Genomic DNA, 15,739 nt, shown 5'->3' with positions numbered 1-15,739 from the left:
TATTAACTATTTTTTGGAGCAGAGATGGCGGCACCAGGTGTGGCAGGTATAGCGATAGCTTTTTTTGGTTTTGCACTGCTGACAAATGTTTTTTTATTGTACCGACACTAGCCTGATTTTAGATGGATATGGTTTGAGTAGGTTTGCTCAGCCGGGCAAGCACTTTGGATTCGGGAGATTTGTCCTAACTAACATTCTTGTTCAGTCACAACTCAGTAGCCGAACAACAAAGCGCTCCGGGATTACAACCAAGTCACAGCGGATCTACGCATTTTTAGCAGTCATGTTTCTCTTGCTGTCTGGGGACGTTCACCAGTGTCCTGGTCCAGTACATCATACTGATGAAGCGGTGGACCTGATTAAGCATGGGATCAGTCATTGTGCGGACATGCGCTTGGTTTGCAGCAGAGGACCAGCAGCTCTCGGGACACACCAAGTGCTTGAGTGGGTCCTATTACCAGTGTTAACACCAACTAGTAGCGGTCCAACGGCTCCAGATGGGGCTGCGCCTGCGGTTAATAGCAGCCTAGTAGTCACGAGGCCTTTAACTTCTCCGGCGGTGCTACCAGGGGAGCAAACACCGCTAGCGGCCCTTGACGGGACCCTGCCTGCGGCCAACAACGGCCTAGCCATTGCGAGGCCTTCAACTTCATCGGCGGAGCTAGCAGGGGAGCTAACGCCACCAGCGACCTGTGATGGGACGTCACTGACAGCAAACAACAATCCACCAGTCGCGAGGCCTTCAACCATTCTAGTGGCGCTAGCAGGGGAGCTGACACCACCAGCGGCCTTTGATGGGATCCTGCCCGTGGCTAATAACAGCTTAGCAGCTGTGAGGCCTTTAACTTCATCGCCGGTGCTAGCAGGGGAGCTAACGCCATCAGCGACCTGTGATGGAACCCCGCCTACGGCTAACAACAGCCCAGCAGTCGTGAGGCCTCCAACTTCCCTAGTGGTGCTGGCAGGGGAGCTAACACCATCAGTGGTTCGTGATGGGATGCCATCGACGGCTAACAACAACCTACCATTCGCGAGGCTTTCGGCCACTTCAGTGGCGCTAGCGGGGGAGCTGACGCTACCAGTGGCCCTGGACGGGACTCCGCCCGCGGCTAATAACAGCTTAGCGGTCGCGAGACCTTCGACTCCATCGGCAGTGCTGGCGGGGGAGCTGATGGCACCAGCGGACCTGGACAGGACCCTGCCCACGGCTAACAACAGCCTAGCAGTCGCAAGGCCTTCAACTTCATCGGCGGTGCTAGCGGGGGAGCTAGCCCCGCCAGCGACCTGTGGCGGAACCCCGCCTATGGATAGTAGCAGCCTAGTAGCCGCGAGGCCTTCAACTTCAGCGGTGCTAGCAGGGGAGCTAACACCACCAGCGGCTGACGATGAACATCCCACCGTCAATAGTGGATTGCATACACCGATTCAGACCAGTAAGAAAATGAATCAGGACGTTAAAAATATGCATATAGCGACTACAAAACAGAAAGCAACAAAGTTATTTCAAACTGCTAATCATGCCAGGGTTTTATGGGATCGAAAGTTAAAACCAAAGGGCATATTTGGGGGGCATATAAATATTAGAAGCATATTTTCAAAAGCGGAACATCAACATCTTCTGTCGGACTCAAATTTAGACTTTCTGTGTCTCTCGGAGACCTGGTTAAAACCTCACTCCCCCTTAAGTCACATAATAGTACCTGGATACAAAATATATAGAAATGATAGATTAAATTGCAAAGGTGGAGGGGTTATGATATATGTAAAAGAATATTTGCAATGTGAACAACTGGACTTACCCAACAACAATTTAGAGTGTATTGGTGTAAAAATTACATTATCACCTGAAATGTCTTTTCTTGTATTTGTCCTCTACAGACCACCGTCCGCTAAGGAGGATTTCTATGATGACCTGGGTCAATTGTTAAAAATTTATAGTGCAAAAGAAATGATCCTTTTGGGGGATTTCAACTTAAATTGGATGGACAAAAAAACAAGAAAGAAATTGAGTGACATGTGCGTTAAATATCAACTGTCAGAATTAATCAATAAGCCTACCCGAATCACCAATAAATCACAAACGTTACTGGATTTAAATCTTAGTAATAAAGTAGACCGTATCTCTAAAACATACAATTTAATAACTGGAATGTCTGACCACAATCTTACATTAGTTGCACGTAAATTATCCCGATTTAGGACCAAAAATCAAAATAGAGAAATAAAGGTAAAATGTGTAGATATTATTCTAAAAAGAAACTTAGAACCTTTGGAAAATGATCTTGGGCTGATTAACTGGGATGGAAAAATTGTAGGACCCGATTGTGAAGACGTGGCAAATCAAATAATAAGTACAATCCAAGACATATTGTCTAGATACAGGAAGACAGTACCAATAAAAGATAAAAAGCAAAATATACCCGGGTTAAATGAGACTTGAGGCAAATGATGAAAATTAGAGATACGGCGTTAAAATTTTTTTTTAAATCAGGCCGGAATACAGATCACATAGTATTTAAAGGGATGAGGAACAAAGTAACATCAGAACTCAGGAAAGCTAAAGCGAATTTTTTTCTAAATAACATAAAAGAAGCAAAAGGCAATAATAAAGCCTTATGGGAAACACTCAATAAATTGATGGGCAAAGATCATCAAAAATGTGAAATTACACAAATTAAATGTTGTAATGAAATTTTTAATGATAGCGTAAGTATTGCAAATAATTTTAACACATATTTTATCAATTCTATATATGAACTTAGCCAAAAATTCACTCCAGTGTATCCCCCCAAAAAAAAGACTAATAACAGATAACCCAAAATTGAACCTATGGTTAACTAATGAATTTCAGGTAAAAAAAATTTTTTGATTTCTCTGACAAATTCAAAAAGCAAAGATATCTATGGAATAGACTCTGCGCTCATTAAAAAAATTATGAATACTTAATCAAACCACTAACAAGGTTAACGAATCTTTCAATTGAACAAAATTCTTTCCCAGATAAAATGAAAATTGCAGCAATAATTCCTATACACAAATCTGGTAATAAACAAGAAATGGAAAATTATAGACTGATTAGCATTCTTGCAATATTTTCCAAAATCATAGAAAAGGTAGTGTCCAGGCAAATAATTGACCATCTAGAATCAAATGCGTTGTTACATCCTATGCAGTTTGGTTTAGAAAGTACCATTCTACAGATACATCCTGTAGCTATCTCTTGGAAAACATAAAATCAAATTTAGACAAAGGAGGAGTTGTTGGAGCAATTTTCTTAGACTTACGCAGAGCGTTCGATACCGTAAATCATGAACTTCTCTATTCAAAATTACAAAGATTCAAACTATCAGAAAACACAGTTGGTTAAAATCTTATTTATCAGGGCGAAATCAATGTGTCAGAATTAATAATGTAGTATCTGAGATAAAACTGTGCAATATAGGTTTACCACAAGGGTCAGTTTTGGGCCCGGCATTATTTTCTTTATATATAGATGATTTACCTTCAGTATGTGACAATGTGAGCATACAAATGTACGCAGAGGATACAATAATATACACACACGGAACAAATATGACTGAGGTTGTGAACAAACTAACTATAGCCATGGGAAGAGTTTTTACCTGGCTTCAGGAATCCTGTCTAACATTAAACTTGGAAAAAACAGCAGCCATGTATTTCACTATTAAGAATAAAACAACAGTATATCCAAATATTATTATCAATGATCAAATTATAAAAAATGTAACTGAGTTCAAATATTTAGGGCTTACATTAGATTCAACTCTCAGTTTTAAGAAGCATATAAAAAAAGATCTCAAACACTTTGAAATTTAATTTAGTTACTTTTAAAAGCATAAGAAACACATTAACAACAGAGGCTGCAAAATGCTTTCTAAATGCAATGATAATACCTCATTTTTCTTACTGTATAACAAGTTGGGCTCAAGCAAATCTAACAACGACTTTGAAATTTAATTTAGTTACTTTTAAAAGCATAAGAAACACATTAACAACAGAGGCTGCAAAATGCTTTCTAAATGCAATGATAATACCTCATTTTTCTTACTGTATAACAAGTTGGGCTCAAGCAAATCTAACAACGTTAAGACCTTTGGAGTCCCTGTATAAAAGGGCTCTTAAAATCCTTGATCAAAAAAGTATTCAATATCATCATTGTCATATTTTGAGCAAATATGCTATGCTCAGCTTTGAAAATTTTATCTTTTTCCATGAAGTTCAAATGGTATACAAAATAGTTCATAATCAAGCTCCGCCACCTCTCAAGAACTGCATTCACCTGTCCTTTGATACAACAACAAGGGTAACAAGAGCAACCACTCAGAGGCAGTGTACCATTCCCAAATGTAAGACTGCATTTGCACAATCGACATTTTCTTACAGAGCCACAAAGAAGTGGAATGTATTATCAGAAGAAATAAAAACACAACCAGACTTTAAGACATTTTCCGTAAAAGTAAAATCATGGCTTCTTCAAAACCAAAGATGTAGGCACTAAATATATAGCACTGCTAAAGGTAACACTGAACATGTGTAATAAGTATTCTGATTCTATATAGAAATTGAAAGATGAACTGTATGAAGGGTGAATATCTTTTACAAGTGTTTTGATATTGTACAGTAATTGAGAGGTTTAGATAATTTATGAATGTCTTGACAATTTTGATGTTTTGATGCTGCATGTTATGAGTGACAGGGATGAATTATGAATGGTTGTTTTAAACGTTTTGATATGGCACAGTATTTTAGAAATGAATGATGTAAGAATGAATTTAATATTATATATTTTATGAATTTAGTATTATATATTTTGTAGGTTTGTTTGTGATGTATTTAATAGCCCTATGTGTATCCCCCTGACCCTCAAGAACTACAGATGGAAATTAGCTGTTGCAGCTACAATCTGGTACAAACATCTCTGCTTGATGAGCATAATGTAATTGTATGCTGTCCTTGTACAAATAAATGGAAATGAAATGAAACTATAAGTATATACTAAGTATATATACTTATACTAAGTATAAGTATATTACTAAGTATATATAACTATTGAAAGTGTCACACTACATATAAAGTCCCACAGTTGACAGTGCATGTTAGAGCACAAACCAAGCATGAAGTCAAAAGAATTGTCTTTAGACCTCTGAGAAAGGATTGTCTTGAGGCACAAATCTGGGGAAAGGTACGAAAATATTTCTGCTGCTTTGAAGGTCCCAAAGTTCAGATCCACAAGGAGTCTTCCTAGAGCTGGCCGCCTGTCCAAACTGAGCGATCAGAGAAGAAGGACCTTAGTCAGGGAGGTGACCAAGAATGCAATGGTCACTCTGTCAGGGCTCCAGCATTCCTCTGTGGAGAGAGGAGAACCTTCCAGAAGGACAACCATCTCTGCAGCAATCCACCAATCAGATCTGTACGGTAGAGTGGCCAGACGGAAGCCACTTTTTAATTAAAGGCACATTGGTGTGAATGTCAGGTGTCATGTTTGAAGGAAACCAGGCACCATCCCTACAGTGAAGCATGGTGGTGGCAGCATCACTGAGGGAAAGATGAATGCAGCAAAGTACAGAGACATCCTGGATGAAAACCTGCTCCAGAGCGCTCTTGACCTCAGACTGGGGGACGGTTCATCTTTCAGCAGGACAATGACCCTAAGCACACAGCCAAGATATCAAAGAAGTGTCTTCAGGACAACTCTGTGAATGTCCTTGAGTGGCCCAGCCAGAGCCCAGACCTGAACCTGATTGAACATCTCTGGAGAGCTCTGAAAATGCTGAAAATGGCTGTACACCAATGCTTCCCATCCAACCTGAGGTGCTGCAAAGAGGAATGGACAAAACTGCCCAAAGATAGTTGCACCAAGCTTGTGGCATCATATTCAAGAAGACTTGAGGCTGTAATTGCTGCCAAACGTGCATCAACAAAATATTGAGCAAAGGGTGTGAATACTTACGTTAGGTACACGTGATTGCTTAGTTTGAGGTAAATAAATGAATTTACTCCATTTTGGAATAAGGCTGTAACATAAAATGTGGAAAAAGTGAAGCGCCGTAAGTACTTTCTGGAAGCACTGTGTGGTTTCATACATGGTCGACTGCAGCAATTTGAAGTTTCAACAGACTTGAAACGCTAAATAAAACTATTGCTTTAGGAAAGGATGTAATCCTTGAAACTCAAGCATTAATTGACTCCATTTGATGTACTGTTTTCCATCTGATGCAGACACTTAAAGCATTTTACACTGATGCTTCACATTCACACTCAGATGTCAAGTCCAGCCATGCAAGGTGCTCAAATACACAAATGTACCTCAAGTTATTTTCCTGTCTGACGAGGAATTGAACCAAGGATCCTCTGGTCACAAGCCCACCTCTCTAATCAGGCCTGGATCCAGACTGGTTTGGACCGATGCAGTTGCATTGGTCAGATTTTTTTACGCATCGTTCGTCATCGGTAAAAAAAATAAACATCTCGAATAATCCCGAATAGTGCCGAACGTGTCCCCACGGTGAACACAGCTTTTGATTTGATCCCACAGTGCACCATGCAGGTGGATCAAAACAAACATAGCGTCAGTCCAGTTGAGTCGATGAGTTGTTGTGCAAGGAAAATTGGGCGCTTATTTCAGCAAGAAACGGTGAGTGGTTTAAAAATAGTTTTCAGACAATAGTGTGGTTTGAAAGGCATTCTATGATGACTGAAATTACATTTTCGGTGGTTTTCCTACTAAAATCGTTGGTCAGTTTTAGTAGGATGGCCGAAACTCAGTCGTTGTCAATTGTTGATGCCGACGATATCGGACATGCCACATGCATTGATTGTAAACATATTTAATTTATCTATAAATCATCATGGAAGTATGCCTGGTTTAAGTGTATTTATGCCACACACAAACTTTCAGATCAGAAAACATTTTATTTATTTACTAAATACATGTATTCGAATGAAGGCACCCATTCGGTCACGTGGCATAGGACACTTTCTGATAATCAAAGAAATTAAATCATTGTTGACACACAGAACTTTCTTCATATTTTAAATACACTGTAAATTGGTAGTTATATTTTTCTTCTGGAGTGAATAAATACTATTGGAAAAAATGATCTAAAATTCCAAAAATTACACTGTAAATTTGTAAAACAATTTTTTTCTTCTGGAGCGAATAAATATTAAAAATAAATTCTATAATATTCTAAAAACTACACTGTAAATTTGCAGATCTACCTTTCTTCTGGAGCAAATAAATAAATTCTGCAAAATTCTAAAAACTTGATTATTTTTAAATTATAGGGAAGTTCCACAGCCATGTGATACACAAATAAAAGATCTGGTTAGTCCTTGGATGGGAGACCTCTTTGGAACACCAGCAGCTGTGTGTGTTTCTCCGGGTAAAACTGGAGTTGCGTCAGGAAGGGCATCCGGTGTAAAACTTGTGCCAATTACCGATGTGGATCTGGCTGTATCCGCTGTGGCGACCCCGAACAAAACCGGGAGCAGCCGAATGAACAACAACAACGAATAAAAAAATGAAGATTATTGAATAACAAGACGAGCATGATTTTTATTTTATCATTGGGCAAAAATGCATCTGTCACATTTTCACTCTGGATTCAGCCTTGCTAATATCACCTGTCTAACCTCTAATCCATCACCCTCAAATGTCCACTGGGAAGTTACTTGGTTCAGAAAATGACTACTTGTTTCAAAAGCCTCAGAATTCAAAATAGAACTATTGTTTCTGAAAACTGATTCAATGTTTCTGGACTCTTAAAAAAAAACCAAACAAACAAAAAAAAAAAACCTGAAATGCAACCATTATTTCAAAACCTATTCTCCATTTTGAAAGACTCAAAACACTGAATGAACCACCAGGAGCAGTAAAATATTCACTACGGTGATATCTAGTGTAGACTTGGAACACTTTAAAAAAATCCTGGCTCCACCCATTGACTGGCTGTTGAGGTTTGTCAATTATTTGACAGTAACGCTTGAGTGTCATATCATAGTAACATGCACTGTTTCCAAAAATGTAGTCCACTTCTAAGTCAATATCACCTTAAGTTACTGTATTCTTCCACAGAAGTGAAATGTTTTACAATTGATTAAGCATTTGATGCTGAATCAGGGTTCATTATTTTATCATCAAACGAGAAGCACATCAGTGAAGGAACCAAAACAGGTAAAAACGTAAGAAAATAGAAGCCCACGTGTTCAGATGTGAAGGCTGCCAGCTTCGGAACAGACGACATTCCTTTCTCCTTCACTTCTGGAAACATCTTGAAGCGGGCCAGCAGCATAGCATACATGTTTGAAATAGCACCACCTAGAAGAGACAAGGTTTAGCAATTTGCAAACAGGAAACTATCAACCTACTTTGATAGTTGTTAGATTTACATTAATCGACATACATGTAAGTCTCTACAGAAATTTAAGAAAATTAAATAAATACTGTGCAAAATTTTGAATTTTTTATGAAAATGTTGTTGTTGATCACCCTTCTGCCAAAGATAGCTGTTGGTGATCACTTAAAAGGTGATATGAATGGCATTTTCAACATTAATATATCAGCCAACAACTATTTTCTAAAGATTTTGTGATTTAATGATGATCTGCACAGAGAATGAAGCAACACTCCCTCTGTGCTCTTAGCTTTTCTGCCCTCTGTTGACATTAGCAAACATGAAACTGTGAAGCAGTTGCCCCTCCTTCCCTCCTCTTTAGAAGGTGTTTAAGTCTGAAAGAGAAAATTATTTTATGCTAATTGGCTGTGAACTGACTTCCATTTATATCATCAAAATGCAAATTGATACATAACAGCACACACACAAGCTGTTCCATTTTCTGTAAAACCACAGGGGTGTGGGATCTGCATCACCAAACACACCTGGAGAGAAGATACCATCTCCTCGTCCATCTGACCAGCCAATGATCTCCCTCATCTTCTTTAGTGTGACGTATTCCAGCAGCACAAAGACGGGTGCCACCTCATAGGTGAACCTGTTTCAGAGAAGCAATACCACATGGATCAGCTAATAATATATTCAATAACGACAACAGCAATAATAATAATAATAATATTAATAATAATAATAAGTAGTAGTAGTAGTCACGGTAGTAGTACTAATTAAAAACTTAGGGTGTGTCCTTGGTGACATTTTCCTAGTTATGAATAATGTAATAAAATTCTATTTAATGTTAAATAAGTTTATGCATCAGTAAACCCATCACTGGCTTCAATTTCTCACTATAATATACAATTTTATCTCAGTTACTTTTTCTAGATTGCCTTCTCACACACACACACACACACACACACACACACACACACACACACACACACACACACACACACACACACACACACACACACACACACACACACACACACACACACACACACGTCTACAGAGTAAAATTAAATAAGGAAATTTCAAGTGCACTCTCATCTTTAGCTTGTTAGCTATCAGACTGTCGTCTAGTATTTTGGCCTGTAGAAAACTCTAATTTGGCAGCCAAACTTAGCAACAGGGAATTTATCTCACTTTAGTCAGCATGTGGGGGCCATCTTATTCTTGGCAGCTAGTTTAGTATAATTTGCCAAGATTTCTGAATTTTTAAATTTACTCAAAAACAAACAAGAAAACACAAAAACAGCAAAAAGCCTGGATATTATAACATGTTCTGAACATGTGATCCGTGCCACTCAAAGCCACCCCCTGGATCCACCCATGCATTTTAACATCGATGATCTTTGACAAACATCTGTTGATGTCAATTAAATATTGTCAACCTTTGAAGCAACAGAAGTACTCAAAAATGGTGGACTATCACATTAGCTAGCTGTGTTGAGAAAAACAAAAGGCTGTGGCTATTCGCACGGCGGCCGTGTCCATAACTCTCATTTCACTATTCGCACGACAAGACTCTGGTGGCAAAACTTGGAACTACTTGTATAAACAAACATACTGCATTCAGGATGTCATAACTCCTTTAATATTTTTCAATTTTGATTATTTTTTTTTTATTTAGCCGTGTCCATAACTCTCATTTCACTATTCGCACGGCAAGACTCTGGTGGCAAAAGGCCGACCCTATTCGAACGGCAGCCGTGTCCATAACTCTCATTTATATGTCTTATTTATATGTCATTCAAAGCGCATATTAAACAAATATGTAGGACTGCTTTTTTGCATTTACGCAATATCTCTAAAATCAGAAAGGTCTTGTCTCAGAGTGATGCTGAAAAACTAATTCATGCATTTATTTCCTCTAGGCTGGACTATTGTAATTCATTATTATCAGGTTGTCCTAAAAGTTCCCTAAAAAGCCTTCAGTTAATTCAAAATGCTGCAGCTAGAGTACTGACGGGGACTAGAAGGAGAGAGCATATCTCACCCATATTGGCCTCTCTTCATTGGCTTCCTGTTAATTCTAGAATAGAATTTAAAATTCTTCTTCTTACTTATAAGGTTTTGAATAATCAGGTCCCATCTTATCTTAGGGACCTCGTAGTACCGTATCACCCCAATAGAGCGCTTCGCCCTCAGACTGCAGGCTTACTTGTAGTTCCTAGGGTTTGTAAGAGTAGAATGGGAGGCAGAGCCTTCAGCTTTCAGGCTCCTCTCCTGTGGAACCAGCTCCCAATTCAGATCAGGGAGACAGACACCCTCTCTACTTTTAAGATTAGGCTTAAAACTTTCCTTTTTGCTAAAGCTTATAGTTAGGGCTGGATCAGGTGACCCTGAACCATCCCTTAGTTATGCTGCTATAGACGTAGACTGCTGGGGGGTTCCCATGATGCACTGTTTCTTTCTCTTTTTGCTCTGTATGCACCACTCTGCATTAATCATTAGTGATCGATCTCTGCTCCCCTCCACAGCATGTCTTTTTTCTGGTTTCTCTCCCTCAGCCCCAACCAGTCCCAGCAGAAGAATGCCCCTCCCTGAGCCTGGTTCTGCTGGAGGTTTCTTCCTGTTAAAAGGGAGTTTTTCCTTCCACTGTAGCCAAGTGCTTGCTCACAGGGGGTTGTTTTGACCGTTGGGGTTTTACATAATTATTGTATGGCCTTGCCTTACAATATAAAGCGCCTTGGGGCAACTGTTTGTTGTGATTTGGCACTATATAAAAAAATTGATTGATTGATTGATTTAATGCAGTATGTTTGTTTATACAAAACAAAACTTCCAAAACAAAATGCTGTATCAAAATACAAACAATTAAAAAAAAAAAAAAAAAAAAAAATCTACAGTCATTTAAAAAAGACTGGAGGGGATACTTTAATTCCCTGTACAGATCATGACTGATTTAGCAAAGCTAGCAGGTCAAGCCCAGTCAATACAATGGCTCAGCAGCAACCACCTAGCATTGTTAGCAATCATACACCTAGCTTAACAAAGTGGCTTTGAGTTGTCATATTTTGATTTATACTTCAGTCAGCTGTTAAACTCTCAGTGATTAACATAGTAACCCGCACTGTGTTTTACAATATGTAAGATACGAGAACATATGGTCAAAGTTTGTTAGGGCCCCTAACAAATGAGGCGTTGGAGGCAGCTACGATTTTACACGTATTGCATAGGATTCCTGTTTCATGCACACTTCATGTGCAATTTGATCACATTCGTACTATGTGTGAAGGGGCCCTTAGCAAATACAATTGCCAAAACATTAAGAGTTCAGTTAGCCACTCAACCACAGTTTAAATAAACAGTGACAATCTCTTTAATTTAAATTAGTTATTAAATTCATAGTTATTACACATGATGTGTAACAACTAACTCAGTTTTTTTGCTGTGACCTCTAAAAACTAGCTTTTCATATTTTTCAGTCTCCATAGTTGTAAATTCAGTGGTTAAAAAAAAAAAAAGCCATTCTTCCCCTGATAATTATTTCATTTATTTTTGCCATAAAAACACTAAACCCCTCCCTGTATATTAATAAAGTGGTGGATTAAGAAATAATATTATGTAAATCTATTTCTAGCTGCATAACCTTGGAGTCCACGGGATAATTTGCACCAAAAATGAATAAATAAATAAATAATAACCATCTTTCACATGCCTAATGACCTACAAAGATCATATTGAGATAATAGTGTGAAAACAATCCCAAGTCAAATACTTGTGATTCTTCCAGTTTTAAATACACCCTGTGATGTGCTTGATGTAGTGTCTTCACCAACCTGTGCGACAAATGGCACCACTTTCGCCAATAAACGTGGCATGAAATACCCATCAACCGGAAAATGGACTATATCATCCAATAAAGACACTGTCTGCTCCTGTCTGAATATTTCTGTTTATATTTATACCATAGTCTAATTTAAGCTGTTAGCTCAGGGACACTTGCAAAAATTAATAAGTAAAATACATTTAGGAAAATATTCAAACATGATAAGATTATTATTGTTCAGTTTTCCATTTATATAGATTTTCTTAATAAGGAAGTGGCTGAATAATTATTTTTTTGGGGGGGGAAATGTGCTGTGTCAAGAGAAAATTAAAGGCAAGCCAAATTAAGTATCATATACAGTGGCGGTGCCAGCAAATTTTTGTTGGGGGGGGCTCGAGTAAAAGTTGGAGGGGGCTCCACAAAATGTCATCGAAATGAACAATATATAGTAAATTGCTTTATAAATACCAAGGTATATGTTTTAGTTACCCGTGCTCCTCTAAAATGTGGTATCAATGCAAACACACACATCACTTAGAATGATTGCAAGTTCAGTAAACTTGCACATAGGTATAAATAAAGATAAGTGAAGTTTTAAGAGTGGCCGTAATAAATATTTAGGACCCCTAAATTTTTGGAGTATGGAATTAAATTTGTCTCATTAATACCTGCAAATGCACAGAGGATGATTTACAAATACGCTTTGATTTGTACACGTGTTTTGTGATCCACAAACACAAATTTATGATTTGTAACTTGTGTGTGGGTTTTTACAAATAAATGTTTATTTGCAAAACTGAAAATTCTGTTTGTGAAGGGTGATTCAGCATTGGTGGATCACCGAACACACACATTCATCACTTTGCTCAGTTACACAATATTGAGACATTCTCAGCGCAAAACTGCAGTTGAGATCCACAAATATGTCCCCCCCCCCCCCCCCCCCCCCCCCCCGGCACCGCCGCTGATCACATAAATATAAAGAATGCACATTCGTATTTAAGGCTTTACATATTGTACAACTGCAAGAAATGCAGCCCGTCTGTTGTGCAAATATTTTTTCATTTTTGCTGCTGCAATAAAATGCATATTTTCTATTAAAAATATGAGCATTATCTGCATTTATTTCAACCCACGTCAACACCAAGCGTATTCTGCAGCATCTCAGAGTTGCTGAGGCCGAATCCTGCAGAGTTTATCACCCGAAAAGCACGCACACCAAAATTAGCTTCAGATTAGACTGAATTTAATTTTGGAGCTAATTTTCTTCCCTTGAATCCCCTTGGGGATCAGAAGTGAGGGGGAGGGATAACAGGCGGCAGTGGGAGGGGGGGTAAAAAGGGGGTCTGCCTGTCAGTTACCATGATTGAGAGAGAGGGTGGGAGGCAGGGGGCGGAACGGGGGGGGGGGCGGAGACTGCTGCTATCAGCTTGTGCAGACGCACAGTGAATCTGGTTGCTCCGGAGATGGAACACATGACCATTATCATTAAAAATCCTGATAAAGAAACTTACATGTTGGTGTTAGCGGTGGATGTGAGCCAGTCGGCTGCCAGTCCAACCATGTCTAATCCTGTGGAGAGCTGATTGAAGTACCTGGGGTGGGCTGGATAAAAATCAGCAAAAAGAAAGACAATGTTATCACTGAGAAAATGTAAATATGATTTTGTGCCTTTAATTTTTTGGAAAATTTAAATTTATTTCTATTTTTCACTTAGAAATGCACCTGCAAAATATATCAAATTGCATGAGCTGTATAAATAAAATCTGACGTGATTATTTTAAAACTTCCACAAAAAAATACCTTGCAGAAAAAAAAGATAACGTAGATAAATGCTTTAAAAAATGAACACAAATGCTTTAAAAAAAATACAACTCCATTAAACATTAATGAAGGTCAAAATCTGCAGAAAATGGATGTATGTATCTATCTATCTATTTGCCTGGGTTTTTTTTTTTTTTTTTTTTTTTGCAATAAATGAAGCCATGCTGCAGCTGTAAACACCGTGTTGCTGTTTCTGCCTGAATAGAATAATGGATTTGGCCTCTGATGCCCGTTTATGAATCCATTATCTCCTTGTTTGGGAACCAGATTTACTACGTCACCACATTAATTGGTTTGATGGTCAGAAGGAAAATGTGGACAGCTTTTTGTTTGATCATTTAAAGGCAATTTTGTTGAGTTTTAAAATCAGATTTTTCCAAACCAAGTTCAACCGCATTCACATGTGGGGCTGCAAGTAATGATTATTTTCATAATCAATTTGATTAATATTTTAGTTAATCAATTAGGTTTTTAGATCCATAAAATGTTACAAAATAGTGAAAAACATCCACCAATATTTTTCAGAGCCCAATATGATGACTCAAATGTCTTGTTTTGTCCAAAACTCAAAGTTATTCAGTTTATTGCCAGAAAACATTTAAAAAGATGAAACCAGACACTTTACAACAATAATGATAATATTAATAATACACTAAAAACATTCATAGCTGCTGTTCTAATTTACAATCTCATAAAAATATATATTTTTTTTTAAGAAATCCATAAAAACATAGAAGGCCCAAATTTAGGCCTTATGTTTATAAATGCAGCAGATTTAAATTGCAGGGGGAAAATATTAAAAGGGGTTTGGTGTAATATTTATTTATTTAATGCAGTGATCATTTCTTTCTCCTACCAGTTTTGATGGCGTATTTGAGTGTGGCTCTGCAGCTGATCAGGATGTCATCCAGCGTGGCCGGTTCGTCCTGAAGTTCCCAGTTGTTCATCTGCATCAGCTCGTTGGGATAATGAAAATCAATCACTTTGGTTTCCCTGTCAAAAGACTCCACGATGTAGGCCAAGAGGATATCCACGACCTCCTGCAAGAAGGTCATGGTTTTGGTGTCGCCGTCCACAGCAGGCAGCAGGTCTGCGGCACAGACACGCACCTTCAGTCGCTCCACGCGTCATTTCACGCTCCAAAAAAATATCATCACAATGGTGTTATGACACCAAAGTGCAAAGGAATTTTTACAGGTTAATTGCAAGGATTGATACGCATCTTTAGACATTTTTTTTCTGAAGGTCACCCCTACGAAATAAATAACGCAGCACAGCGAAACAACAACAACAACAACAACAAAAACAAATGAGATTATGACTATTATTTATCAAAAATAAGCGACTTTTTCTTTTTAAATTGACTGCACGAGCTGCAGAAAATAGCAGCTGGGTTTTTTTTTGTAAGCTGCAAATGACTAAAGGGGGAAGGCAAGAAAAAAATCAGGCGATATTTTGCAGCAAATGCGCTTTTTTGGTTCGAGTTGCACTTATTATTAATTGTATTACAACTTAAAATCGTGGTTTTGTTGTTGTTGTTGTTGTTTTTTTTTTTTTGTACCTGTTGAATAGAGCTCGGAGAAGGCTCCAGACGCTTTGGCGCAGTTGCAGGATTCGTTGCAGCCGCAGTTTCCAGCCGCTATTTGCGGCTGTTTGACGGGCGGCACCGCAGCTTTCTCCACTTCTCCCACATTGAGCAGCGCTTTGGCACATTTTCAGACAAAGA

At 38.4% G+C, this 15,739-nt stretch overlaps 1 protein-coding gene across 2 annotated transcripts in view; it reads right to left on the bottom strand.

Annotated features, from left to right (window-relative positions):
- The window catches only part of gad2 (glutamate decarboxylase 2), a 103,346-nt gene that overhangs the window by 86,758 nt on the left and 849 nt on the right, over positions 1-15,739 (bottom strand). For both annotated transcript variants that reach the window (XM_034166371.1, XM_034166379.1), the window contains 5 exons: positions 15,575-15,715; positions 14,870-15,103; positions 13,704-13,794; positions 8,903-9,015; positions 8,226-8,341 (listed from right to left, as the gene is read on the bottom strand). In XM_034166371.1, coding sequence (XP_034022262.1) covers positions 8,226-8,341; positions 8,903-9,015; positions 13,704-13,794; positions 14,870-15,103; positions 15,575-15,715 — 695 coding nt within the window. The remainder of the gene's footprint in view (positions 1-8,225; positions 8,342-8,902; positions 9,016-13,703; positions 13,795-14,869; positions 15,104-15,574; positions 15,716-15,739) is intronic.

This window comes from Thalassophryne amazonica, chromosome 1 (assembly GCF_902500255.1).
Source record: "Thalassophryne amazonica chromosome 1, fThaAma1.1, whole genome shotgun sequence".
NCBI lineage: Eukaryota > Metazoa > Chordata > Actinopteri > Batrachoidiformes > Batrachoididae > Thalassophryne > Thalassophryne amazonica.
This window is presented reverse-complemented; position numbering and strand designations above follow the sequence as displayed.